The 27,722-nt window shown below is 48.1% G+C and overlaps 1 protein-coding gene across 1 annotated transcript in view; it reads left to right on the top strand.

Annotated features, from left to right (window-relative positions):
* Window positions 1-15,195: 15,195 nt before the first annotated feature.
* The window catches only part of FGF11 (fibroblast growth factor 11), a 63,026-nt gene continuing 50,499 nt past the window's right edge, over window positions 15,196-27,722 (top strand). Inside the window, exon 1 of the mRNA XM_033924520.1 lies at window positions 15,196-15,905. Coding sequence (XP_033780411.1) covers window positions 15,710-15,905 — 196 coding nt within the window. The 5' untranslated portion in view covers window positions 15,196-15,709. The remainder of the gene's footprint in view (window positions 15,906-27,722) is intronic.

The raw sequence follows: 27,722 nt of genomic DNA, 5'->3' as shown, positions 1-27,722 counted from the left end.
AAAAAATCTCCTTCCCTAAATAACAGTTCATACATGCATACTGAAATAAATAAGCAAGCAAGCAAGCACAATAAGTAGTCTGTTTCCCCCCATATAAGACCTATCCTGAAAATAAGCCCTACCATGATTTTTAAAGATGCCCTACCCAAAAATAAGGCCTAGTTAAGACTGACCCCCCGAATGTCTCCGACACTCCCTGACTCCATCCTTGACTCCAGTGCTGCCTGATTTGCTGAAAAAATTGGATGCATCAATTCAGCAACTCCCACCCCTGCTGCTGTAGCAGGCCTTGGAGCGGAGGTATGTCAGTCTCACGGTGGGAGGGTCGGTGGGGTTCTGCTGCACAAAGGGATGGGTGAGGGGAGGAAAGACGCTGCACGTGGGGGGAAGGGGGAGAAAGGAAAGAGGAAGAATTGGGGTGGAGGAAAGGAAGGGAGAGATGATTGTTGTACATGAGGAAAAAAATAAGACATCCCCGAAAGTAAGCCCTAGTGCGCTTTTCGGACCAAAAATTAATATAAGACATTGTCTTATTTTTGGGGCAACGCGGTATTAGTAAGACAATAAACATGGACAAACTTAAAAGACATAACCAGACCTCTATCAAATATTCAAGTCATGTAAAAGAAATATAAAAACTCACCCAATTGATCCTAAAGTTCAATTTTGATCGACTTGTAAGATCTATACTATAAAAAAAAAAATGTTCAAATGAACAATTAAAACCATGAAGTCCAATTACTTAGTTATTGCGTTTTCTTCCTCATTTATTTCAGTATGGATGCATTGTTATTTAGGAAAGGAGACAAACATGGCTTAATGGGTCAGAGTGAGCATGGGTTCAGCCACGGGAGGTCTTGCCTCACCAACTTGCTTCATTTCTTTGAAAGTGGGAATAAACATGTGGATAAAGATGAACCCGCTGAAGGTGTATCTAGATTTTCAGAAAACTTATGACAAAGTTCCTCATGAGAGGCTTCTGGGATAGGGGACAATGTTCTGTTGTGGATTAGGAATTAGAGGACATAAGAGTTGCCCTACTGGGACAGACCAAAAGGTGCTTCAAGCCAAGTATCCTGTTTCCAACAGTGGTCAACCAAGGTCACAAGTACCTGGCAAGATCCCAAGGAGTACAACAGATTTTATGCAGCTTATCCTAGGAATAAGCAGTGGATTGCAATAATGTCCTATGGAGTTCTCTTTTAGCAAATTATCCAAATCTTTTTTAAACACTGCTGAGCTAACTGATCTTCACCACATTCTCTGGCAATGAATTCCAGAGTTTAATAATGTCTGAAGAAATATTTTCTCCAGTTTGTTTTAAATCTACTACTTAGTAGCTATATCACATGTCCCCCTAGTCCTAGTATTTTTGGAACGAGTAAACAAGTGATTCACATCTACCCTTTCCACTGCACTCAGTGTTTTATAGACCTCTATCATATCACCGCTGAGCCATCTCCAAGCTGAAGAGCCCTAGCCATTTTACCCTTAAGGTACAAATTCCTCAGAAAGATAGGTCTGGGACTGGTGCTGGTGCTATTTAACATATTTATAAATGATCTGAAAATTGGAATGAGAAGTGAGGTGATTAAATTTGCAGATAACGCTAAACTCTTCCGTGTTATTGAAACACCTGCAGACTGTGAAAAATTGCTGGAAGACCTTAGGAAATTGGAAAACTGGGCATCCAAATAGCTACTGAAAATTTTAATGTGGACAAGTGGGGAGAATAATCTAACTCATTGGTACTGGATGCTAGGGTCGACCTTGGAGATCTAGGTGTCATTGTAGACCAGGGGTGTCAAAGTCCCTCCTTGAGGGCCGCAATCCAGTCAGGTTTTCAGGATTTCCCCATCTCATCCTCATCTTCGCTAAAAGTAAATTTGACCATGTCTCCCCGCTCCTGGCCAAGCTCCACTGGCTTCCAATAATCGCCAGGGTCCACTCTAAATGCGCCTGTTTAACTTTCAAAATCCTATACGGTATCCTCCCTCCCTTTATCCCTCTTTCTTGGAATTCCTCAAACCCTAATACCACCAGATCCTCCCACCAATTAAAACTATCCTTCCCCTCGCTAAAAGGCATTTCCCACATAGGAAAGCTAGGGATCTCCCTCCACTTCAAAATCACTGAGCTCTGGAACAACCTTACCTCCCCTCTTCGGAACTTGAGCTCTCTCCAAGTTTTCCGCAAACATCTGAAAACCTGGCTTTTCTCAAAAAATGTAAGTCTCCCTCCAACTTAGGAATCAAGGAAACTCTTCTATCTTGGCATCCCAAGTCCTCTAAATTTTCTTCACACTTCTACCTCTAACCCTCTGTTGTAGTTCCTTCCTATTTCTCCTTCTGTAAACCGCGTCGAGGTCTACGAACGTGGAGATGATGCAGTATACAAACCTAAGGATTAGATTAGATTAGATTAGGGACCTCCCTCCACTTCAAAATCACTGAGCTCTGGAACAACCTTACCTCCCCTCTTCGGAACTTGAGCTCTCTCCAAATTTTCCGCAAACATCTGAAAACCTGGCTTTTCTCAAAAAATGTAAGTCTCCCTCCAACTTAGGAATCAAGGAAACTCTTATATCTTGGCATCCCAAGTCCTCTAAATTTTCTTCCCACTTCTACCTCTAACCCTCTGTTGTAGTTCCTTCCTATTTCTCCTACTGTAAACCGCGTCGAGCTCTACGAACATGGAGATGATGCGGTATACAAACCTAAGGATTAGATTAGATTAGAATATGCATGAGATCTATTTGCATGCACATGCGTTCATTGTATGCTAACAGATCTCATGCATATTCAATGGGGAAATCCTGAAAACCCGACTGGATTTTGGCCCTCGAGGAGGGACTTTGACACCCCTGTTGTAGACACTATGCTGAAACTATGCACCATTGTGTGGTGGCAGCCCAACAAAGCAAATAGGATGGAAGAAATGATTAGAAAAGGATGGTAATTAAGACCAAGAATATTTTCAGGCTTCTGTATTGCGTAACGTTGGCCACCCTCCAATCTTCAGGTACTAAAGACGAGTTTAGCGACAGGTTACAGATCACTAACAGCAGGTCAGCAATTTCATGTTTGAGTTATTTTAGTACCCTGGGATGTCATTCTGTTCGCCCTTTTCGCCGCCACCACCGCACATTGTGTGGACGGTTTCGTCGACTTGTTGATCAGAACTCCCAAGTCTCTTTCCTGGGTGTTGACGTCAGAGAGCCCTGAAGCTGACGTGGGCAGTAAGTTGGTGGCTGCTCATGCCAACATTAAAAAGGGACGGAGAAGGGTGCACTCACGCGGCATGGGGGGGGACATCGTTCTGGGCCCTGCTCACCCTCGCTCCACCACTGCAAGAATGTCAGATGTGTGGGAACCCTTTAGTCTTGGGGCCAGACAAGCAGGCTTCTTCTCTAAAGACTATCAATCCAGTAGACCGTCGCTCTGATGTAAAATTTTGCTTGGGTTGACCAAGACGTCTGTTGTGTCTGTTCACCAAGAATTGTTACCAGCTTCATCGCCACTTCACTGTTCTTCGCCACTTCACTGTGAAATGATCCATTGTTGACAATAGCAGAATCCTCTTCCAGGCTTTGCTCTTTGACTTGATTTACTGAGGAATCGTCATCTACATCTCTCCTCTGCTTTCACTTTTAACTGCAAGCATCAGATACAGCTGGATAAAAGTAGTGAAATTATATGATATCCTGTACTCTTTTGCAAGTAAGAGTAACAAAATCTTACTTAAATATAACCATTAGTTACATATGCTTAGTTACTATTCAACACTGGGCGTCATATCATTTTTTTAAGGTGGTCTGAGAGCACACAAACCCAAAAGGGATGGGAGGTGTCAAAAGCAGCCCTTACCCAGTGTGCCATGTGGTCAATAATTGATTTGGGAGCAGATGGTAAGCAGTCTGGAAGGAGCAGAAGTCAAGGTGAAATGGGAACATGCAGGAGGAAGACACAGGCATCGACTAGCTGCAGTTTCCAAGACCAGACGTAAACACCGTTCCGTGTTCGGTTCCAGGGATTTTTTTTTCTATGGAGTTGTCCACGGCAATGGCCTAAAGATTAATCTTTAATCTGGAAGGCCCTGGGATTTATCCTGGAAAGTAGGTTGCATGGCATGGGTGGGGGAAGAGCTGGGACCCAATCCTCAATTCACATAATCATTTTTTTTTCTTCTTCCTGTCTGCCCACCCTATAGGTGATGTTTGGGTTACACAAACAGAGTGGAGAAATTAGTGGGTGCAGGCCAGACCTTAATAAATCAAAAAGAAAGGAACAGAAGTATTGTGATATGGCTCACCATGAATATTCAATATATACAAACATACTGTATATACATACATTTAAAAATAAAATCCTGGTTTCCTTTGTTTTTAAGCACAACTCAGAACTGGAAAATTTGAAAAGAAATAAAGGGCAGCCATCTTGGATTTCAAGAGGAACAAACTCCCATGGTGCATTGCAAATTTACAGCCACGTTGGCTGCCTTTATAGGCATTGATGTCAGTTGCTAGAACTACCTAGGAGCTATCAAAAGATCTATTTATTATCTGAGCTTTCACAACCACAGAGGTCTTTTCTTCAGGCATGACCTGCAAAACCTTGTTAGTTTACTCTTTGTTCCCAGGTCTTGATTAAAATGTGTATTTTTGCCATACTGCATCCATCACACCCATCCCGTGGATCGTGCCAATGCAAGAAAGTTTAAATCAGCAGATGCAATTGACCAAACTAGTGATAAACAACCATTTAATCAGGACTAAGTATTAATTGAGTCTCCTTCCATGTTTCCAGCTCCTGCATTTTGCTGGATTCAGCTTTGGCATTTTCAACCCTTGCACTGTTCACTTTGCCGTCTCTTCTAGTATTTTCAACGCTGGCGCTCTAAACACTTTGCTGGAGTTTCCTCTTTATTTTCCGGCACTGCACACTTTACATTTCGCTGAAGTCTCCTCTGATATTTTCAAAACCCTTTCTCCCTTCCCTATCTGCCTTTTGATGGAGTCATAAGAACATAAGAACATAAGCAGTGCCTCTGCCGGGTCAGACCATAGGTCCATCCTGCCCAGCAGTCCGCTCCCGCGGCGGCCCAAACAGATCACGACCTGTCTGAATCATCTGAAGGGGCTCCCCTGCCACCTTGGCCTCCCAATTTGGTCCTGCCTTCCCATCGAAGTCCCAGCCCTCCGGTCCTGCACATGCACGACCTGGTTGGTTTATACTCATTACCTGACAAACTTTCTATACTTTTGTTACATCCCAGCTCCTCCCTCAGTATCCCATGATCCCTTTATCCCTCAGGAATCCGTCCAATCCCTGTTTGAATCCTTGGACCGTACCCTGCCTGATCACTTCCTCCGGTAGCGCATTCCAAGTGTCCACGACCCTCTGGGTGAAAAAGAACTTCCTTGCATTTGTTCTGAACCTATCTCCCTTCAGTTTCTCAGAATGACCCCTTGTATTTGCTGTCCCCTTCAGTCTGAAGAATCTGTCCCTATCCACCCTCTCTATGCCCCTCATGATCTTGAAGGTCTCTATCATATCTCCCCTGAGCCTCCTTTTTTCCAGAGAGAAGAGTCCCAGCCTATCCAGCCTCTCGGCGTATGAGCAGTGTTCCAGCCCTTTTACCATTTTCGTTGCTCTCCTTTGGACTCTCTCGAGTACCGCCATGTCCTTCTTGAGGTGCGGCGACCAGTACTGAACGCAGTATTCCAGATGCGGACGCACCATCGCTCGATACAATGGCATGATGACTTCCCGTGTTCTGGTTGTTATGCCCTTTTTTATGATGCCCAGCATCCTGTTGGCTTTTTTCGAGGCTGCTGCGCACTGTGCAGATGGCTTCAGTGATGCATCCACCAGCACACCCAAGTCTCTCCTTAGTATTTTCTCAGATTTGCTGGAATCTCCTCTGGTATTTTCAGCCTCTGCACCCTCCACATTTTGCTGGATTCTCTCCTGTATTTTCAGCCCCTGCAACTCCAACGGCAGTCTCTCCTGTATTTTCAGCCCCATGCACCTCCACATTTTGCTGGATTCTTTCCCGTATTTTCAGCCCCTGCAACTCCAACGGCAGTCTCTCCTGTATTTTCAGCCCCATGCACCTCCACATTTTGCTGGATTCTCTCCCGTATTTTCAGCCCCTGCACCCTCCACATTTTGCTGGATTCTCTCCCATATTTTCAGCCGCTGCAACTCCAACGGCAGTCTTTCCTGTATTTTCAGCTCCTGCACCTCCACATTTTGCTGGATTCTCTCCTGTATTTTCAGCCCCTGCAACTCCAACGGCAGTCTCTCCTGTATTTTCAGCCCCATGCACCTCCACATTTTGCTGGATTCTCTCCCGTATTTTCAGCCCCTGCAACTCCAACGGCAGTCTCTCCTGTATTTTCAGCCCCATGCACCTCCACATTTTGCTGGATTCTCTCCCATATTTTCAGCCCCTGCACCCTCCACATTTTGCTGGATTCTCTCCCATATTTTCAGCCGCTGCAACTCCAACGGCAGTCTTTCCTGTATTTTCAGCTCCTGCACCTCCACATTTTGCTGGATTCTCTCCTGTATTTTCAGCCCCTGCAACTCCAACGGCAGTCTCTCCTGTATTTTCAGCCCCATGCACCTCCACATTTTGCTGGATTCTCTCCCGTATTTTCAGCCCCTGCAACTCCAACGGCAGTCTCTCCTGTATTTTCAGCCCCATGCACCTCCACATTTTGCTGGATTCTCTCCCGTATTTTCAGCCCCTGCACCCTCCACATTTTGCTGGATTCTCTCCCATATTTTCAGCCGCTGCAACTCCAACGGCAGTCTTTCCTGTATTTTCAGCTCCTGCACCTCCACATTTTGCTGGATTCTCTCCTGTATTTTCAGCCCCTGCAACTCCAACGGCAGTCTCTCCTGCTGGATTCTCTCCCGTATTTTCAGCCCCTGCAACTCCAACGGCAGTCTCTCCTGTATTTTCAGCCCCATGCACCTCCACATTTTGCTGGATTCTCTCCCGTATTTTCAGCCCCTGCACCCTCCACATTTTGCTGGATTCTCTCCCATATTTTCAGCCGCTGCAACTCCAACGGCAGTCTCTCCTGTATTTTCAGCTCCTGCACCTCCACATTTTGCTGGATTCTCTCCTGTATTTTCAGCCCCTGCAACTCCACATTTTACCAGTGTCTCTTCCATATTTTCAGCCCCTGCACTCTCCACATTTTACTGGATTCTCTCCTGTATTTTCAGCCCCTGCAACTCCACATTTTACCAGTGTCTCTTCCGTATTTTCAGCCCCTGCACATTTTGTTGGAGTCTCTCCAATGTTTCCAGCCCCTGCGCTCTCTATACTTGGCTGGAGTCTCCTCAGGTAGTTCCAGCTTCTGCACCCTCCCTCTATTGCTGGTCGGAGTCTCCTCAGGCATTTTTAGCCCCTGCGCGCTGCTGAGGCTCCTACCTGCTGCTGCAGAGCAGAATATTTTTGACCTTATGCAGCAAAGGATCAGACACCAAACCGCAGCCAGGCCCATTCCTGAAAATCAGATTCTGTAGGATCAGAGTTTTGTCTTTCATCATTTATTCTCACGTCTCAGGTGACTCAGGACAAGGTCGAAATAGGCAATTTAGTAAATTCATTAGCCAAAGTGCTTGTTTGCCTGCGTATGTGTAAAGTATCAGATGCTGCAGAGCAGGAACGAGGTGCAGAGCTGTAGGGAGTGTGAGGGCGAAGTTCTCATCTCTATCTGTAGCATAATAGCCGCTGTAGAACAGGACTGAGGTAGGTTGGTATAACTGTTTGCAAGGAGGGGTATCTCAGTGCTTGAATAGCCAGGGGGCACTGCAGGGCAGGACTGAGGTGCATAGGGGATCTCCGCAGGGCAAGAGTAAGGCACTTCTGCTGAGTTGATGACCTTATTGTATATGTTCCAGTTGCATCAACCATCGAGGAATAATAGGCAGTAGTGGGGGGGTTGGGTCGGCCCCCCCCCCTAGCTATGGCCATTTGTAAATGCTATAACCTGTGGTAATGTTGAGGCTGGGGGGGGGGGGGGGGAAGTCCCTGATCTCTGAAATAATAAGGGCTCAGCAATTTGGGAAGAAGACATAATGGCTACAAAACTGTGAAGGAAAGATGATTAACTCCTGTGGAAGTCTCTGGCTCCCTGCGGGTTTAGATTTCTGCTGACAAGAAAGTAAATGAACAAACGGGAACCGCTGGCGTTGAAGTGTTCACTCCTGAAAACCCTTGTAACAGCTACGGACGCAGGCGAAACAACCACATTTGCAAACACGTGGAACGTCTACGCTGCCAATTCCAGACTTCGGGCTAACTAAGCAAACCGATCGGTACACGATTCCCCCTCCGACCCCGATTCACTGACCTCCGTCCCGATCGTCCTCCGGTCCGCGCATGCAAATGAGGGGGAACGGCATTCAAATGCAGGCAGGCAGCGATTCACGAAACGAGGGACGCCCACTGGGCTGACCGATCCAAAAATAAGCGACTGCCAAGGACCGCGACTGGTCCTTTCCGACTGCCCTGCCTTCCGCCGCCCTGCTCTCGGCCCCGATCTCCTGCTCTCAGCCCCCGACTTTCCAGCACTCTGCCCCGATCGCCTTCCCCGCAGTGTGAGCCTGTGGTTTTTTTTGTTTTTTTTAATTCTTTATTCATTTTTAAACTTTCATCAAGTGTACAAAAATTCATAATAAACACAATTACTCTGAGCACTTGAACATCTTATCATTATAACCTATAAATACAAATGTAACCCTCTCCCCACCCTCCCTCAAAGCCCATTATTCATTATAAGATCATATACTTGAAACCCTCCCCCCTCCCAATACTAAATGGTGTATAATTAATAGAAAAATGGCATCTAATCAAGACAAAAAGATGTTAATGGCTCCCATATTTTAATAAAATTGTTATAATTTCCATTCTGAACCGCTAATGATCTTTCCATTCTATATATGTGACATAACGAGTTCCACCAGAAATTAAAATTAAGCCTACTATGGTCTTTCCAGTTATTAGTAATATGTTGGATGGCGACTCCAGTCATGATCAATAAAAGTTTATTATTATACGATGATATCTGACTCTTTTTTCTCATAGACATTCCAAATATCACAGTATCATAAGATAATGCTACGTGGTTTTCCAATAAACAGTTTATTTGATCCCAGATTGAGTTCCAAAAGGCTAAAATATGGGGACAGTAAAACAAAAGATGATCCAAAAGTCCCTACATCCAGATTACAATGCCAGCATCTATTAGACAAAGAACTATTTAATTTCTGTAATCTAACTGGTTTTAACCCGCGGGTTTAAAGCAGGTTAAAACCACGGGCTCGCTGGGCTCGCAAAAGTTAGAAAAGTTAAGAGTAAAAAAAAAAAAAAAAAAAGGTTCCCGCTGCTTTAAGCATGCGCAAACCATCTACAGAAGGGGCTGTGCAAGCGTCAGGATCGGTGCATGAGGACGATTCGTGAATCAGCCCCCACCGGATCGGATCGAATCGGATCCATGCCCTTAGTGAATCTAGCCCTTCGTTCCTTTCATCTGGCTGCCTGGAATAAATTACCCGAATTTGTCCACCAAGCCCCTTCCCTTGTTTAAAAGCAGACTGAAAACCCACCTTTCTCCTAGGACAAGCAGGATGAGTCAGCCACATATGGTTGTGTGGCTGACTATCCTGCTGTCCACGGAGAACCTACATTACAGGTAAGTAACTACACTGTACGTGGGAAACAATTGTGTGGTGAGCCGGAAGTGAGACACTGCTTGTGTTTGCAACATTCTAGAGCTCAGATTGTGATGTCATAATGCCTGGTTCCACCAATGCCTAAGCTCCGTCCTCATCTGCACAAGCCTCAAACCCTTTTGAATCCTAAGTAGAAACATTCTAGAGCTCAGATTGTGATGTCATAATGCCTGGTTCCACCAATGCCTAAGCTCCATCCTCATCTGCGCAAGCCTCAAACACTTTAAAATCATAAGTAGCAAAAACAAAAGGAATTGACCCCAAAATACCCACAAAGAAGAAAATCCAGAGAAAACCAAAAAAGCTCTGTGGAGTGACGATGTTCCCAAATGGACTTTATTTGAAAGTGTCAAAGTTCCAAAGGTCCACTGAAATCATCCACATAAAATAATTCCATCCACAGAAAAATAAATCATCCACATAAGAGCCTTAAAGGACCTGGTCCGCTAGGGATACAGGACCCAACACAGTCCGCGTTTTGACAAAAAGTCTTCTTCAGGGGTCCCTGGGGATCCTATATAGGTGAAACACAAGCAGTGTCTCACTTCCGGCTCACCACACAATTGTTCCCCACGTACTCACCTTTATAGGAAGACTCTTTGTCGAAACGCGGACCGTGTTGGGTCCTGTATCCCTAGCGGACTAGGTCCTTTAAGGCTCTTATGTGGATGATTTATTTTTATGTGGATGGAATTATTTTATGTGGATGATTTCAGTGGACCTTTGGAACTTTGACATCTTCAAATAAAGTCCATTTAGAAACCCCTTTCCATTGCAAATGCAAGCAGTGTCTCACTTCCGGCTCACCACACAATTGTTTCCCACGTACTCACCTTTATAAGACCCACCAGGGACCCCTGAATAAGACTTTTTGTCGAAACGCAGACCGTGTTGGGTCCTGTATCCCTAGCGAACTAGGTCCTTTAAGGCTCTTATTTGGATGATTTATTTTTATGTGGATGAATTTATTTTATGTGGATGATTTCAGTGGACCTTTGGAACTTTGACACTTTCAAATAAAGTCCATTTAGGATAATCGTCACTCCACAGAGTTTTTTTGGTTTTCTAATAGCTATAGACACCGGTAACACAAACATAAATATGTAACATAGCTACACACATACAAACAATTGTAACAATTACAGGCAGAAAGAAACCCGAAACACATAGCTACATATGTGTAAACCTGTAATAGCTACAGACAGACATGGGCACAAATGTATTTATTTAATTTCTATACTGAGTGGAGAGGAAAGGGTAAATGTGAATTGCTTTTTTACCCTTTCCAGAAATGCTAGTTCTAGGGGGCGTGTGTTGAGGCTAGACGGTTGATTTAAAAACAAACCAAAGAAAACATTTCTTCACTCAACATGTAATTAAACTCTGGAATTCATTGCCAGAGAGTTAGCTTAGCAGGGTTTTAAAAGGGTTTGGACAATTTCCTAGAACAAAAATCCATAAACCATTATTAAGATGAACTTGGGGAAAATCCACTGCTGGTTCCTAGGATAAGCAGCATAGAATCTGTTTTACTCCTTGGGATCTTGCCAGGTACTTGGGACCTGGGTTGGTGGATGTTGGAAACAGGATACTGGGCTTGACGGACCTTCAGTCTGTCCCAGTATGGCAGCTCTTATGTTCTTATGGGAGCCAAGTCTAGGACAATCAAGCCACTGTGACATCACTGCTGAGGTTGGCTAAGCATTGGTGGAATGAGGCATTATGATATCACAGCTCTGGAAAGTTGCTACTCTCTGGGTTTCTGCCAACCCATGCCCATTGTTGGAGACAGGATACGGGCTTGATGTACCTTCAGTCTGTCCCAGTATGGCAGCTCTTATGTTCTTATGGGAGCCAAGTCTAGGACAATCAAGCCACTGTGACATCACTGCTGAGGTTGGCTAAGCATTGGTGGAATGAGGCATTATGACATCACAATCTGAGCTCTGGAATGTTGCTACTCTTTGGGTTTTTGCCTGGTACTTGGGTTGGCCATTGTTGGAAACAGGATACGGGCTTGATGTACCTTCAGTCTGTCCCAGTATAGCAACCCTTATATTGTTATATCTCATTAGTGCACTAATAAGTTGAAGTATGCTTAACACACATAAGTGCAAACCACAAATTCTTGTAAACAAGGGCATGCTTAAACTTGGCCGAACCACACACAGAACCTAGGGGCAGATTCTCAAAACTTTAAATCCGTCGCTAAACACGTCACCGACAGTTTAGCCTGTAACGCTTTTGTCTGGCGCGCATTTGACTTGCCACCGGCATTTTAGCGGCGGATCCTCTCTGTCAATAGCGAGCTTTCTAGCAATCTCCGACAATGACATGCAAATGGGCTCTTCAGCACTGAAATGAGCCCTCCGGTGGATTCTTAAAAAAACGCCGCGCCATTTCCTAAAAGCGGCATCGGCTTTTGGCGACAAAAAAATAAGCGACTGGTCCAGGGGTGCCGGTCAGTGTCAGAGACTGCCAGAAAGCCTGCGTTGGGATGCAGCGGAAGAGATGGCCATTCTCTCCCGCTGCATCACAACATCCCTCCCCTGCAGCGGCGGTACCCCCCCCCCCGGAATGGCGGCGACACTCCTCCCTGCAGCGGGGTGTAAGCAAACATATACAGATCTCCAACAACACACACATACACGCCTGCGCAAACACTGTGCAGACAGGATTATACACACACACACACACACACAAAGAAAACACATGGACAGATCAGAAAAGCACCAGCAAGCATGAAAACATGCATGTTCCCTGCGCGTGCTTTCGGAGTTTAAGGATTGCAGGCACACACACGTGCATATCTATCCTGGACACATGAGTGAACAGGCACGTGGATCCAAAGCTGCAAGGGAGGGCACCTACCCTTCGCTTCTCAGGTGGAGTACCTGTGTGTTGTGCCCCCCAGTTGAACTTGTAATTTAACCTAATATCCTGCCCCAGATCCCTTGGCATCCCCCGCCCTTTCCCCTGACACTGCAGGCGCTCCCAGCTGCAGCTGGGAGGCTCCTGTCAGGCTTGGGTATCTCCTGTGCAGTGCAGGAGAAGGGGCTGTCCCCTCTCTCGTTCTCCTCTCCCTCCTTCCCTCTATCCCTCTCCCTCCCTCTTTCTCTCCACCCCCCTCCCTGCAAAGATGACTAGCTCTCCATCCCTCAGCGAGCACTGAAGGACACACTGATCTCTGCCAAAAAGGCACATGCACACGCACGGCTGCGAGTGACACGGGGACATGAGGGAGCTGCCGAGGGGATCCCACCCAGGAGAGCAGCGCCCAGAATCCACGCCAGGGTAAGGGGAAAAAACTCTGCTCAAACTCAAATGCCCACATGCCCTCGTCGGGTGTCTGCGTTGGTATCGCTGTGTGCCTGAGTGTGAGACTGTGTGAATATGTATACTGCACATGACAGTCTCATTGGGTGGCATTGTAAATCTCCATGTGAATGAGTGCTTGTGCCACTGTGTGACCATGAATCTCTGTGTCTTCCTGCGCTGCAGACACCCCCCTCCCCCCTTCCCCCGTGCCTTGCTTGTACTCTTGTGCCAGGGATACCATGACATTAAAGATTCACCCTGCCAAAATAGACTGGAATGGCTGGTTGGAGTGGCTGGGGGTGGGGGGAGAGGGCTTTGGCTTCCTTCCTTTGTTACCAGCTCTCTTTTCTAGGCTAGATTCTCAAATGCTCTACCCTTGGCAGCTGGATTTTGCAAAGCAGGGAATACTTTGGGCTGGATGGAGCTGACTTCTGTAAGCGACCCTTGGAGACCACACAAGTCTCTTATCAAGCTTGGACTGTGGAGAATTCACCTCCGGCGCTGCCTCAGGGATCATTCTTAGCTCAGTCCATCAGATGTATTGAAGCCTACATAGCATACAGGGCTGCCTGCTCCCCTGCTATTATATCACACAAGTACAGCTGGAGATTGCTATAGGTACATTATAAAATGATGTATCCAGAATTTCAACAGGCGAGAGGGAAAGTGAGGACTTAGAAAACGGCAGGAGCGACGCTAGAAATTAGATAGTCTGTATTCAAGTTCCCAAAAAAAGTGTTATTTTGGTTGCCCTGCATTTGATTCCAGACTGAGGTCATTCACCTCCTGGGCTGGGTTGGGGACGTTACAGAGGTGGAACTCGCAACCCTCCCCTCTCCCCGTACAGGAGGATGCTAAGTCATTGAGCAATGGTGACACCTACTGGCTGGATTTAGGGTGCACTCCTGTTGGGTTTTGGAAACCGCTGCCTCTGGTGAAAAGGACCGCCACTGCAATGGCGGGGGTGGTTTATGACGCCTTAGCTCATGAAAGGTTGAGCCAAACTGGCCTGGGAGTCCAAAAGAGATGGAAGAAATTGAGAGACCCCCCTCTCTCAAATTCATTTATTTTATTTTATTTTTGTATCTTTGAGTCAAATAGAAGGTTTCTTTGGGGGGGGGACAATTTGTTAATTTTGTGTATACCAAGACAGTAATGAACCTCACTCCTAAGCCATGGTATGCGGTGTGCGATCTCAATTAGAAAATGACACGGGGACAAATTTTTCTCCTTCCCCACGGGAACTCATTTTCCCATCTCGTCCCCACGAGTTCTTTTCCTGTCCCTGCCCCATTCCTGCAAGCTCCGTCCTCATCTGCACAAGCCTCAAACCCTTTAAAATCCTAAGTAGCAACATTCTAGAGCTCTGATTGTGATGTCATAATGCCTCATTCCACCAATGCCTAAGCTCCGTCCTCATCTTCACAGGCCACAAATGCTTTAAAATCCTAAGTAGCAACATTCTAGAGCTCAGATTGTGATGTCATAATGCCTCATTCCACCAATGCCTAAGCTCCGCCCTCATCTGCACAAGCCTCACACACTTAAAAATCATAAGTGTTCAAGGCTTGTGTGGTTAAGGCAGAGCTTACAGGAATGGGGCAGAGACAGCGACACAACTCGGGGGACGGGACAGGGAAATTGAGTTCCTGGGGGGACAGGGACAAATTTGTCCCCGTGTCATTCTCTAATCTCAGTGTCTCAAATTCACTGCTACTGCTCACCTTAATACTTGAATTGGGCCAAAGAGACGTTCCTTTCGGACTTCATAGGATGTCAAACATATATAGGCAAGTTATCAAGGTGTGCTTGGGAATTGGTTTTAAGCCAGGCCTATGATGCCCAGCACGATAAGAAAGTTCTAGAGTCACCGACGTCAGTTGTGACACCTGTCTGTCTGTCTGTCTTCTAGGAACTAAATTTGGAAGCAACCGAGAATGAAGAAGGATCGATGCCAGCCTATCTTGCGGTGAAAAGAAATTCCTGGTAGAGAACCAGCGCGAGAGTCACCCGGTCTGTTTGTTGGTTGTTTGGGGTTTTTTTTTTTTTTGCAATATCATCTCCAACTCTTTTTTTGCGGTCTCTCTGTATTGTGGCTTGGAGGCTTCAGCCGACTCCTGTGTGGACAGCAGATCTTTTTCTGACGAACCCCAAACCCCCTGCATCGTGTGTGGGGCGTATGGTGCCCATCCGCCGCAGTGACGGGTTCAAAAGAGTTAGCGGCAGAAGCCACAGCCATCAAATAACGCAACTGCAGAGGAGGAGAGCTAAGGAAAGCGGAAGGGAAAATCCACCAACACCCCTACAAGATCTGAAGGCATCAATAGAGGAAGAATGGAGTGCCCTTGGTGAGGTTAGGTTGCCCCCCCCCCATCTCAAATCTTGGAACCCGCAAGAGACACTGTGACAGCAGCTGGTTCCTGCGTATGCGCTGAAAAATTATTTTAAAAGAGAGGCATCCGTCTCTGCACCCTCCCCCCAAACCACCACACCCCAAGCCACACTCACAAGTCTCAAAAAGTCAAAGCTTATCTTGAATTTCAGAATATTTGGAGCTTTTTCTTAGAGATTTTGTTGTTGTTGTTGGCGGTGAGGAGACATATGGCCACCACGGCGGCTTCCTAGATGGAGTGAAAATGGCAGCCCTTGCCAGCTCCTTGATTCGGCAGAAGAGAGAGGTGGTCCGGGAACCAGTGGTCAGTCGGCCCGTGCCTCCACCCAGGAAGGTCTGCCCCCGGGGCACCAAGTCTCTGTGCCAAACACAGCTGCTGCTGCTGGTTTCCAAGGTCCGACTGTGTGGGGGCCGCCGGAGTCGGCTGGACAAGACACCAGGTGAGAGCTGTCTCCTCCTAGCTTGTCTTTTCCAGGAGAAGGGATGTGGAGTGAGGGAACAAACTGAGACCCTTTTCCTGGACCACTCGGAGCGCTTTCTGGTTTTATTTTGAGCGTAACTACCAGAGCTCCTGCTAAAACCTGGAACAGATAGAACTGCTCTGGTTCCGCTGTGGAGTTGGAAGTTGTATGCTATTCCCTGACTCTGTGGGTTCTGATAGAGAAAAAATTGAAGGGAGAAGTGATGGATGTACAGTCAGGGAGAGAAAAGAGAGACAGGAACGGGGATGGAAGAGAGAAAATGAGATGTCACAAGTGTGGGGGGGGGAGAAGGGGCAGCAGACTGAGAGCGTGATGGGGAGAGAAAAAGGGGGAAAGACCGGGGCAGAGGGAGAAGTGAAGTGACAGAGAAGAGATGATCCAGGGAGATACCTAGAATGAGGCAGGACAGATGGAGAGGGGCATTTTCAAAACACGAAGATTTTTTTTTTTTTTTTAACGGCATAAATCGGCACTTGGATGTTTTTCTCGCTAGGCTTCTTACCCACTGTGCTTTGGGCGGGCGTAGCACTTGGATGTTCTTGTGGTGATAATCGAACCTTTTTGAAACAACAATGTGGGGAGTGGTCAAAGCCATAAGGCCGCTCCGAACTCCCACAAACAAACTGCGCGGAACCAATTCCTGGACGTCCAAGAGTTCAAACGGTGCAGTTTATTGATACAAAATTCTAATACAGTATCTTAAAAGCCAAACACGTTGCTTGAGAGGTCAAGTCACTTGCTGTGATCAGATGACCAGACCTTTCAAGCAAAGTGTTTGGCTTTTATGACATTGTATTTGAATTTTGTATCAATAAACCGCATCGTTTTAACTCTTAGATGTCCAGGAACTGGTTCCGCATAGTTTGTTTGTGGATCGTCGAACCGTTCCCATGACGTCCAGGATAAAACTTGGACGTCCGAAGCTAGACCTATTTTAAAAGCGTCTAAGTGCCCAAAAAAGTACCCAAACTGACCAGACGACCACTGGAAGGATTAAATAATGACACCCCCCCTACACTCCCCCAGTGGTTACTGATCACCTCCCCCCCCCCCCAATCTGAATGAAACCGTACATACCTGTCTCTAGAACAGCAGCAGACAGGCGTCTTAAGTAGCCTGACGCGGTGGCGTAGCGAGATTGAGAGGCGTCTGGGGTGGTGGTGCCCCTCCCCTGCACTCATCTCCGCCCCCCCATTCCTTCCCCCGTACCTCTAGCCGAAATTGTTGCTCGCGGCGGTCAACAATGTGCTCCATGCGCGGCACCCGGAAGTGACATCAGCGGGAGAACCAACGGGGTTTGCGAAGAGCACGTCATGGACCGCCGCAAACAACAGCTTCAAGTAGACGTAGGGGGGGGAATGGAGGGGGGGGCGCGCGTGTAGAGGGGAGGAATGGAAGAGGCGGGGGGGTGGAGAGGAAGAGGTGTCTGAGGCGGACTGCCCCCTCGCTCCTTCCCCCTTTCTTACATCACTGGTCTGGTGGACCCAGGCCCATTAGCCACTCTGAACGCTACATTTATGGTAGAAAGCGTGAGCCTACGACAACTCGCCAAACCCTACTCTACTACCATATAGGTGCCATGAGGTCTATCAGGGTGGTAGACAGGTGGGTACAGTAGGTTTTGGGGGAGTTTTGGAGGGCTCAGCATAAATTATAAGGGACATAAGGTGAGATGTACGTCTGGCACCCTTTATGTGAAGTTCACAGCAGTGCCCCCACTGCTCTGCTGGCATGTCTGTGTGGCCAGCCCACTACAATGCTGGCCCCTCCCATGTCCAAACGGCCTGGATTTGGACGCTTTGCACTTGGATGTTTGTAGCTGTGAAAAATGGTGAACAAAGTCGGACGTCCTAAGGCTGGACCTCCTGGCGGCCGAGATGCCTAAGGCGGCGATTAGAGAAAGAAAAATGGTTGCGAGGGCTAGTGGTTTTGCCAGTTTCAAAAATGGTGGTTTCTGGGCCGCCGTCCCCCTCCCCCCAGTTTTGGACGCCTTGCGGGAAATGCACAAGGTTCAACTTAGACGTCCTATCAAAAATTCCCTTCAGTGTGACACCTTAATCCTGGAAATTTTGTTTTGCTTTCCTAGGATTTGGGGGCTAGAATGGAGGGGAGCCCACTGTTCCCTCTGAGAAGGAAAGGGGTTTTGAAAAGCCTCCTCTCAATCGTGTCGGGCAGGAGGCAATCCGCGCATGTCACGCGAGCATTCGCACATGTGCGGATTGCCTCCTGCCGGGCCAAAGCAGGCAGGGGGCGAAGCTAGGGCAGGACTGGGGTGGAGATGGGTGGGCCTAGGGTGTCCGGATTTTACAATATGGCAACTCTAACTAGGAGGGCTAGTTAAAGGGTATTATTGCCTCAGCCAACCTTCAATGTTGTGCCCAGATAGAGGCCTCTCTCTCTCTTCACCCTCCGCAAGCCCAGTACACCCCTTCCTTTGCCCCAGCACTCAGCATCTCTCCTTTCTTCTTCTCCCCCAACTCTCCACCCATCATTTTTACTTTCCCCTCCGCCTCTTGGCCAGCACACCAGCATAACCCAAATCTCTTTGCCTCCAACACCCTCTTTCTCCACTCCCATGCCCTCGCCCTATCCAACCTCGCTCACTCAGTATCCTCTTTCTTTCTACACCCAGGCACCAGGGAATGTACTAGGGTAGAGCCTCCGGAACCTCTGCACTCTAGGGCCATCCACAGAACCTCTGCATTCTAGGACCACCCCTGGAATTTTTACACTTTTTAGGACCACCCTCGGAATCCCTGCACTCTAGGGCCATCCCCAGAATCTCTGCACTCTAGACCAGTGGTTCCCAACCCTGTCCTGGAGGACCACCAGGCCAATTGGGTTTTCAGGCTAGCTCTAATGAATATGCAAGGAGCAGATTTGCATGCCTCTCACTTCCATTCTATGCAAATCTCTCTCATGCATATTCATTAGGGCTAGCCTGAAAACCCGATTGGCCTGGTGGTCCTCCAGGACAGGGTTGGGAACCATTGCTCTAGACAACTGCCTACTTTGCCTAATGGAAGCACACCGCGAGTGAGCAGACGCACCAATATGAGACTTTGTCTGGCTCACTGGTCTGAGGTGTACGTCACAACGTGTATGGGTCGCCCTTCCCTCTCCCAACCATAAGCCCAATATTCAGAGGCAGCTATTATCAGTGGCTGGTCCAATCTGGATTTTCAGAGATAATATCCAAATTGTGCCACTGGAATTCATTAGAGACCACCTCAGCACTGACTATGTGGTCGCAAGATTATGGCGGTATAGAAAAAATAAAGTTATTATTATTATTATAAATAATGCCAGGCAGAGTAGGGATGGAGCGTGGGTGCCCCGGCAAATTATACATAGGGTATAATTTGCGTGCTACTTATTTATTTAGTTGAATTTCTAGCCCGTCCTCCCAGAAGAACCCAGAACGGGTTACAAGTTCACATACTGCAGATATACAGAACAACACATTTAAGGAGGAAAAGCAATAGTAGAAATTCCTATGTATAATTTTAACATAAGAATAAAAGTATCCCCTCACTAACCAGATACCATGCTGAATATAAATATGCATAACTTATGCACCATAGGTAGCATTTAAAAAGTCTCCTGAGCATGGTGTTTAAATATTGGGTCATTAGATTTTAAGGGGTAGAGATCCCTGCCTGCAAGGTGAATAGATCGGATCAAGAACTTTCTCTTCTCTGTGTCTGTACAGTGCTGTAGCACAAAACACTGTAAATATTTAGTGTTACTTCAGGAGGTATAGGGGCCCACGATGTGGAGAAGGTGCTGAGTGGAAAAAAAGTGGGCGCCACATGCAGGAAGAGCTGACCGTGTCGGATCATTGTCGCTGAAATAAACAGTTGGGATTAGGAGGAGAGCTGTGTAAACATGTGTCCGTACTGGAAGAGAGAGGTGTATGCTCTACAGGCATCTTCTGCTGGAGGGAGTACGTTTGACCTGACAGTGTGCCAGATAGCCACTGGGAAAAAGGGAGGCTTCGGCCATAAAAAAGACTAGGCTGCGGGGCTAAAGAAAGATGAAAAAGAGGGGGGCAGGGAGAAAAAGGAGGAGAGGGGGAAATGGGTGAGGGAGCAGGGAAAAAGGAGGAGAGAGGGAAATGTTGGGTGAGGAGGCAGGGAAAAGGGAGGAGAGAGGAAAATGCTGGATGAGGGGGCAGGGAAATGCTGGGTAAGTGGGACAGGGAAAAAGGAGGAGAGAGGGAAATGTTGGGCGAGGAGGCAGGGAAAAGGGAGGAGAGAGGAAAATGGGTGTGGGGGCAGGGAAAAGGAGGAGAGAGAGAAATGATGGGTGAGGAGGCAGGGAAAAGGAGAAGAGAGCAAATGATGGGTGAGGGGTCGAGGAAAAAGGTGGAGAGAGGGAAATGTTGGGTGAGGGGCAGGGGAAAAGGAGGAGAGAGTGTAATGCTGTGTGAGGGGGCAGGATAAATGAAGGAGAGAGAAATGCTGGGTGAGGGTAGTGCTGGAATATTGGGGCACAGGCAATGGAATGGGGTCAGAGCAGCTTCTCTCACCCAGCATTTCCCTCTCTCCTTTTTCCCTGCCCCCCTCACTCATCATTTCTCTCTCCTCCTCCTCTTTCCCTGCAAGGTATTAACTAGGGAATTGTGGGGGGGGGGGGGGCAGCAGGACATATCTTATTTGGCGTGGCCCCCTGTTCTGTTGTGGTGGGGTGGAGTACACTGGACAAGGAGAAAGAGTGAAAGGGGTACTGGAGAGAAGAGAAAAAGAGACAGGGGGGACTTAAAAGGGCGAAGAAGAGAAGGGAAGAGGGCAGAAGGAAGAGGCAGGTGTTAGAGATGTGCGTTCATTTGAAATGACATGAGAATTGTTTACAGCATTCCCAACATCTTTGCATGTCACTTCACCCAAAATGACAGCAAAAGAAATGCATTTCGGGGGGGGGGGAGTCTGTCATTAAAAGTGTTCACTGTTAACATGATTGCCTTGAAACCGCAATTAAGAAAATAAAAAACAACAATGCAAACCACATGAGAAACCGATGAAAAAAATTTGCTTCTGTCTGCACATATTTGGGATTTTCAAGGAAGGACAGGAGACAAAGGGATGTAATCAGAGGGGTAGGGGAAGAGGAAGAGGTTAGGAGAAGGGAAGGGGAAGAGGACCTTGTACTCTTTTCTGCTCCTGTATCTATTTGGCCTTAGGGAAAGGGTTAGGATATTTGGGAAGGGGAGGGAGGGGTGAGCTGCCAGGGGAGGGAAGGAGCCCAGAACAATAATTGGAGCCAAATATCCTTTCTTGCTGGAATTCAAGACAGGTGGTGGTTTGGGGGAGCCATCTAGCCCCCCCATTAGAGAATGACACGGTGACGGTTTACCCGCGGCCACCGCATTTAAGCCGCGGGTCACCGCCGAAAACGGGGAAGAAAACTAGCAGTCGCTGCGGTGACGGGGACAAGGCCATTCACCGACCGCGGAAACGGTGAACAGGTTTGTCCCCGCGGGCCAATGTACCCCCTTCTAGGAACCGCTATTTACCGCCCGACGCCCGATTCACCCCCCCAGCAGGACCCGCTCGCACCCCCACCCCGAACGACCGCTCGCACGCGCTCCCACCCGCACCCGCGATCGGAGCAAGAGGGAGCCCAAGCCCTCTTGCCCGGCCGACTCCCCGACGTCCGATACATCCCCCCCCCCCGGCAGGACCACTCGCACCCCCACCCCGAAGGACCGCCGACTTCCCGACAATATCGGGCCAGAAGGGAGCCCAAACCCTCCTGGCCACGGCGACCCCCTAACCCCACCCCGCACTACATTACGGGCAGGAGGGATCCCAGGCCCTCCTGCCCTCGACGCAAACCCCCCTCCCCCCCAACGACCGCCCCCCCCAAGAACCTCCGACCGCCCCCCCAGCCGACCCGCGACCCCCCTGGCGACCCCCACGACCCCCCCACCCCCCTTCCCCGTACCTTTGGTAGTTGGCCGGACAGACGGGAGCCAAACCCGCCTGTCCGGCAGGCAGCCAACGAAGGAATGAGGCCGGATTGGCCCATCCATCCTAAAGCTCCGCCTACTGATGGGGCCTAAGGCGCGTGGGCCAATCAGAATAGGCCCTGGAGCCTTAGGTCCCACCTGGGGGCGCGGCCTGAGGCACATGGGCCCAACCCGACCATGTGCCTCAGGCCGCGCCCCCAGGTGGGACCTAAGGCTCCAGGGCCTATTCTGATTGGCCCACGCGCCTTAGGCCCCACCAGTAGGCGGAGCTTTAGGATGGATGGGCCAATCCGGCCTCATTCCTTCGTTGGCTGCCTGCCGGACAGGCGGTTTTGGCTCCCGTCTGTCCGGCCAACTACCAAAGGTACGGGGAAGGGGGGTGGGGGGGTCGTGGGGGTCGCCAGGGGGGTCGCGGGTCGGCTGTGGGGGGCGGTCGTTGGGGGGAGGGGGGTTTGCGTCGAGGGCAGGAGGGCTGCAGTGCAGAACATAAGCCTTTCATTAAGACAATCCTGGTTCGCTTTTCCAAGTTAAAACAATTAGAAAAATATTTCTGGAGTGCTGTAATAAATTAAAATTAATAGTGCTCAGAACCCCCAAGGTAACTTCAGGCATCATTTTGAAGCTGGGGGGGGTGGTCGTTGGGGGGAGGGGGGTTTGCGTCGAGGGCAGGAGGGCCTGGGATCCCTCCTGCCCGTAATGTAGTGCGGGGTGGGGTTAGGGGGTCGCCGTGGCCAGGAGGATTTGGGCTCCCTCCTGGCCCGATATTGTTGGGGAGTCGGCGGTCCTTCGGGGGGAGGGATGTATCGGACGTCGGGGGGGGGGGGGGCATCAGGCTTTCAGGATGGGGACAGACCTTCAAGGGGGGACAGTGCAGGGAAGTCAGGGAATTTATATTAATTAATTTTTTCTCTGCGTGTTTTGTTTTTGTATAGTTATTAACTAATATTTAACTAAGTTTTAAAGAATGTTTCCTTTATACGTAAATAAAGAAAAGTGAATGGGATTGCAGTGGCGGTGACGGGGCGGTGAATGGGGTGGCAGTGGCGGTGACGGGGCGGTGAAGAGGATGGTGAGACGGGGACGGGGCGGTGACGGGGATGGTGAGACGGGGACGGGGCGGTGACGGGGATGGTGAGACGGGGACGGGGCGGTGACGGGGACCAATTTTTTCACCGTGTCATTCTCTACCCCCCATCCTTGTTCCTTTGGGATGTGAGGTAGGATGGGCTGGGGAGGGCTTTGGGAATTCCAGGAATTTAGGATGGTTTAGATCAGGACCCCCCCCCCCCCAGCCAGTCTGGTTTTCGGGATAGCCCTAATGAATATGCATGAGAGCGATTTGCATAAAATGGAGATGACAGGCATGCACATCTGATCCACGCATATTCATTAGGGCTAGCCTGAAAACCTGGCTGGTGGTCCTCCAGGACAAGGCTGGGAACCACTGGTTTAGATAGGTTGGAGTGAGCTTCAGAGTAGAGAATGATACGGTGACAAAATTCATCACCGTCCCCGTCCCCGCGGATAACCGCGGGAAATAATCCCATGTCATTTTCTAGTGTCTATTTCAACCTCGGTCCTTCTACACCAGCATTCTTCAACGCAAAGCTTGAGGGTCAGTGGTTGTGGCCATTCATACTCTGATTCTTATGGGAGCCAAGGATAATGAAGCCATTGTGACATCACTGATGTGATTGGCTCTTAGGCACTGGTGGAATGAGGCATTATGACATCACAATATCTGCTCTGGATACCAGAGACTGTCATTCTGTAGTGTCTGTTTCAACCTCAGTCCTTCTACACCAGCATTCTTCAAAGCAAAGCTTGCGGGTCAGTGGTTGTGGCCATTCCTACTCTGATTCTTCCCTCTCTCCTTAAAGAATGACATGAAGATGGTTTCCCGCGGTTATCCGTGGGGACGGGAACGGTGTTGAATTTTGTCACCGTGTCATTCTCTACTTCAGAAGTAACTCCAGTGGTTGGAACCTAAGAACTCTACCAGGCAGACTACTACATTTTATGGCCCAGAAATATAAGACAATTTCATCATGAATTTATAATGCAGACTGGATGAACCATTCGGGGCTCTATCAGACGTCATTTCCTATGTGAGTGTTATGTTGGGGACACTGACGTTGCCATTCTTGTGTTAGAGGGGTGTTGTATTGGGTCCATTGAGCCTCGTCATTGCTCTTGGGTAGGGAGGTTACTATGTTGGTACCCCCCGAGCCTTGTGGGGGAGGGGGGCACTGAGATATAGATCTGGCCCTGACTGAGGGTTTTTTCCATGCAGGGGATGGGCAGTAGGGGAAACAGGGCTTATCTAATGTAATCTAATCTAATCCTTAGGTTTGTATACCGCATCATCTCCACGTTCGTAGAGCTCGACGCGGTTTACAGTAGGAGAAATAGGAAGGAACTACAACAGAGGGTTAGAGGTAGAAATGTGAGGAACATTTAGAGGACTTGGGATGCCAAGATATAAGAGTTTCCTTGATTCCTAAGTTGGAGGGAGACTTACGTTTTTTGAGAAAAGCCAGGTTTTCAGATATTTGCGGAAAACTTGGAGAGAGCTCAAGTTCCGAAGAGGGGAGGTAAGGTTGTTCCAGAGCTCAGTGACCACTGAAGGATCAAGGAGGAGCTGGTTCCAAATAAGCTGGAATCCCAAAGGAGCAGGAGCCTTTGGGGCCTCAGTATGGGGTTTTTCTGATGGGGTACTATAAAGGATAAAATGTCTTACGTGAAAGAACACTACAGGTCATGGACCTGGGGGCCACCACGGGTGCGGACTGCTGGGCACGATGGACCTATGGTCTGACTCGGCAGAGGCGATGCTTATGTTCTTATGTTCAGCTTCAGGACAGAAAAGGGGTGTGTGTGTGTGTGGGGGGGGGAAACCAATAGTGTTTGCAATGTGAACAGCACAGATAACTCATAACATGTCTCTATCGGAGCCGAAGAAGTGCTGACCCGACCATTTTTAAAGCAGATTTTAAAATGTATTCCTTTAACAAAAGAGAAAGGTCAGGGTGATAAAGTGGGAAAGAGCTCTCCCACATCTCCTGAAGAATGACTGCGTGTGGAAAATTTCAGAATTTCTATGTGTAAATGTTTACCCCCCCCCCCCTTTAAATGAGAGATGAGAATTGCCCGAGATGACTGCAGCGGGGGGTTCGGGCCCAGGCTGCATTTGATAAAGGAGTCTTGCTGTAGCAAGAGCACAGAGGCAGCTTAACTGTCCATTGTAACTCATTCATAACAGCAAGGGGTGAGGGGGGGGGGGGAGAGGATGTTTTGCCACTCTTTACAGTCTCCAATTAAAGCTCTCCGCCATTGGCTGTCTGCCAAGCTTGCTAACTGCTAAGTGTGAGAATTCATCAGCACATGTCCCTGGCACTGGAGAAGTAAACACTTATACAAATGACCCCTGCAAGCAGAGCATCTTCCTCATTCCCTATACTTCCCCCTGTTGGGAGAGGCTGGTACTGCAGGAGATGCAAGCTCTTGAGTTCAAATAGCTTGGAATCCGAACGTAATCCATTCCAGATCCCCGTTCGAGTTCCAAGACAATTTTTCCCATTTAAAATAATAGACACCGGAGTTTGGGTCCCACAAACTCAAATTTTAACAGCAAATACACTGGATTTTAAGGTAAAATATTAACAAATAATAATAATACGGTATTTTCCTCACTACACTACACAAAGGCGAAAATCATACAAGATGCTTTCACTGCAGCTTCCGACAATGAACTGAACGACATGTGGGTGGCCCGAGCGCTGGGGAAAGGTACGCACAAACACACACGAACAACAGGCAGGGCGTTCGGATTCCAAGTTGTTCCAAGTACTGGGGCGTTCGGATTCCAAGGTATCACTGTAATTTTGATTGCATATTTTTTCATCATATAAACATACTGCAAATATAAAACAATAAAATATTATGTACCCTCAAAACACCCTAACCCAGCATTTCCTCTCTCCTTTTTCCCTGCCCCCTCATCCAGCCTCTTCTCCCTTGAAAAGAGGAGACTGAGAGGGGACTTGATCGAAACATTCAAGATAATGAAGGGAATAGACTTAGTAGATAAAGACAGGTTGTTCACCCTCTCCAAGGTATAGAGAACGAGAGGGCACTCTCTAAAGTTAAAAGGGGATAGATTCCGTACAAACGTAAGGAAGTTCTTCTTCACCCAGAGAGTGGTAGAAAACTGGAACGCTTTTCCGGAGGCTATTATAGGGGAAAACACCCTCCAGGGATTCAAGACAAAGTAGATAAAGACAGGTTGTTCACCCTCTCCAAGGTAGGGAGAACGAGAGGGCACTCTCTGAAGTTAAAAGGGGATAGATTCCATACAAACGTAGGGAAGTTCTTCTTCACCCAGAGAGTGGTGGAAAACTGGAACGCTCTTCCGGAGTCTGTTATAGGGAAAAACACCCTCCAGGGATTCAAGACAAAGTAGATAAAGACAGGTTGTTCACCCTCTCCAAGGTAGGGAAAACGAGAGGGCACTCTCTAAAGTTGAAAGGGGATAGATTTCATACAAACGTAGGGAAGTTCTTCTTCACCCAGAGAGTGGTGGAAAACTGGAACGCTCTTCCGGAGGCTGTTATAGGGGAAAACACCCTCTAGGGACTCAAGACAAAGTTAGACAAGTTCTTGCTGAAATGGAACATACGCAGGTATGGCTAGACTTGAATAGGGCACTGGCCTTTGACCTAAGGGCCGCTGCGGGAGCGGACTGCTGGGCACGATGGTCCACTGGTCTGACCCAGCAGTAGCAATTCTTATTTTCATAATTCCCTCTCTCCTTTTTGCCCCTGCAAGACATTAGCAACTAGGGAGCTGGAGGGCAGTGCAGATATTAGTTTTCTTGGCCCTCTGTTCTGTTAGGGGGGGGGGGCATAAGGGAAAAGAGTGGAAGGGGCACCGGACAGAGGAGAAAAAGAGAAAGGAGAAACATAGAAGGGCGAGGAAGAGAAGGCAGGAAGAGGAATGTTCTAGTTAGTATTACGTTTAGGACAGCGTTCCGCAAACTTTCCAGAGCCGCAGCGCACTAAACGTAGAGGCCGCGGCTCGAGGCATCTGGAAGTGCGTGGATGCCGCCATGATGACATCAGGTGCACACTTGGCATCATCACGTAGACGCCCGTGTCCGCGCGAAAACCCTCCAGATGGGCCTAGTGGGGGGGGGGGGTGCCAGCGGGGAAGAGGGCCGGAGAGGCCCTCCTGAAATCTCAGGAGGCGCGTCGGCGTGCCCCAGCGCACCGCTTGCAATACACTGCGTTAGGTTAATAGCTGTAAGCTCTTGCTCTGTCACGGATCTCAACCCAGCCGGTGAGGTTTTTTAGGGTATCCACGACGAATGTGCATGAGACCGATCTGTACATTGCACTTCCTCCTTCGAATGCAAATTTACGTACTGACTTTCCGCAGGCGAAGACCGAAGAATTTATTTGAAGTTTACAGGAACCAGGTTTTTGCACATGGAATCCGTTTTGGGCTCCCTGAAGCAGGGAATGAAATATGGTCTGTGTCGGGATCCTACAAAATTGAAAAGTCAAGATAAGCTTGTTTTGCACTTTTTGAGCTTTGTGAGTGAAAAAAAAAAAAATATATATATGCAATGAGTAGTTGGTGGGACTTCAAGTTTCAAATTTATTAAAAATTTGTTTGATCGCTTAATCCAATTTCAAGTTTCAAGTTTAATACAGATTTGATTAATCGCTTTATCTAAATTCAAAGCGATATACATAAAGATAAAATTACAATATAAAAACAGTAAATTTCTAAGCGGTTAACAT

The sequence above is a fragment of the Geotrypetes seraphini genome, chromosome 16 (assembly GCF_902459505.1).
Source record: "Geotrypetes seraphini chromosome 16, aGeoSer1.1, whole genome shotgun sequence".
NCBI classification, from domain to species: Eukaryota; Metazoa; Chordata; class Amphibia; order Gymnophiona; family Dermophiidae; genus Geotrypetes; species Geotrypetes seraphini.
This window is presented reverse-complemented; position numbering and strand designations above follow the sequence as displayed.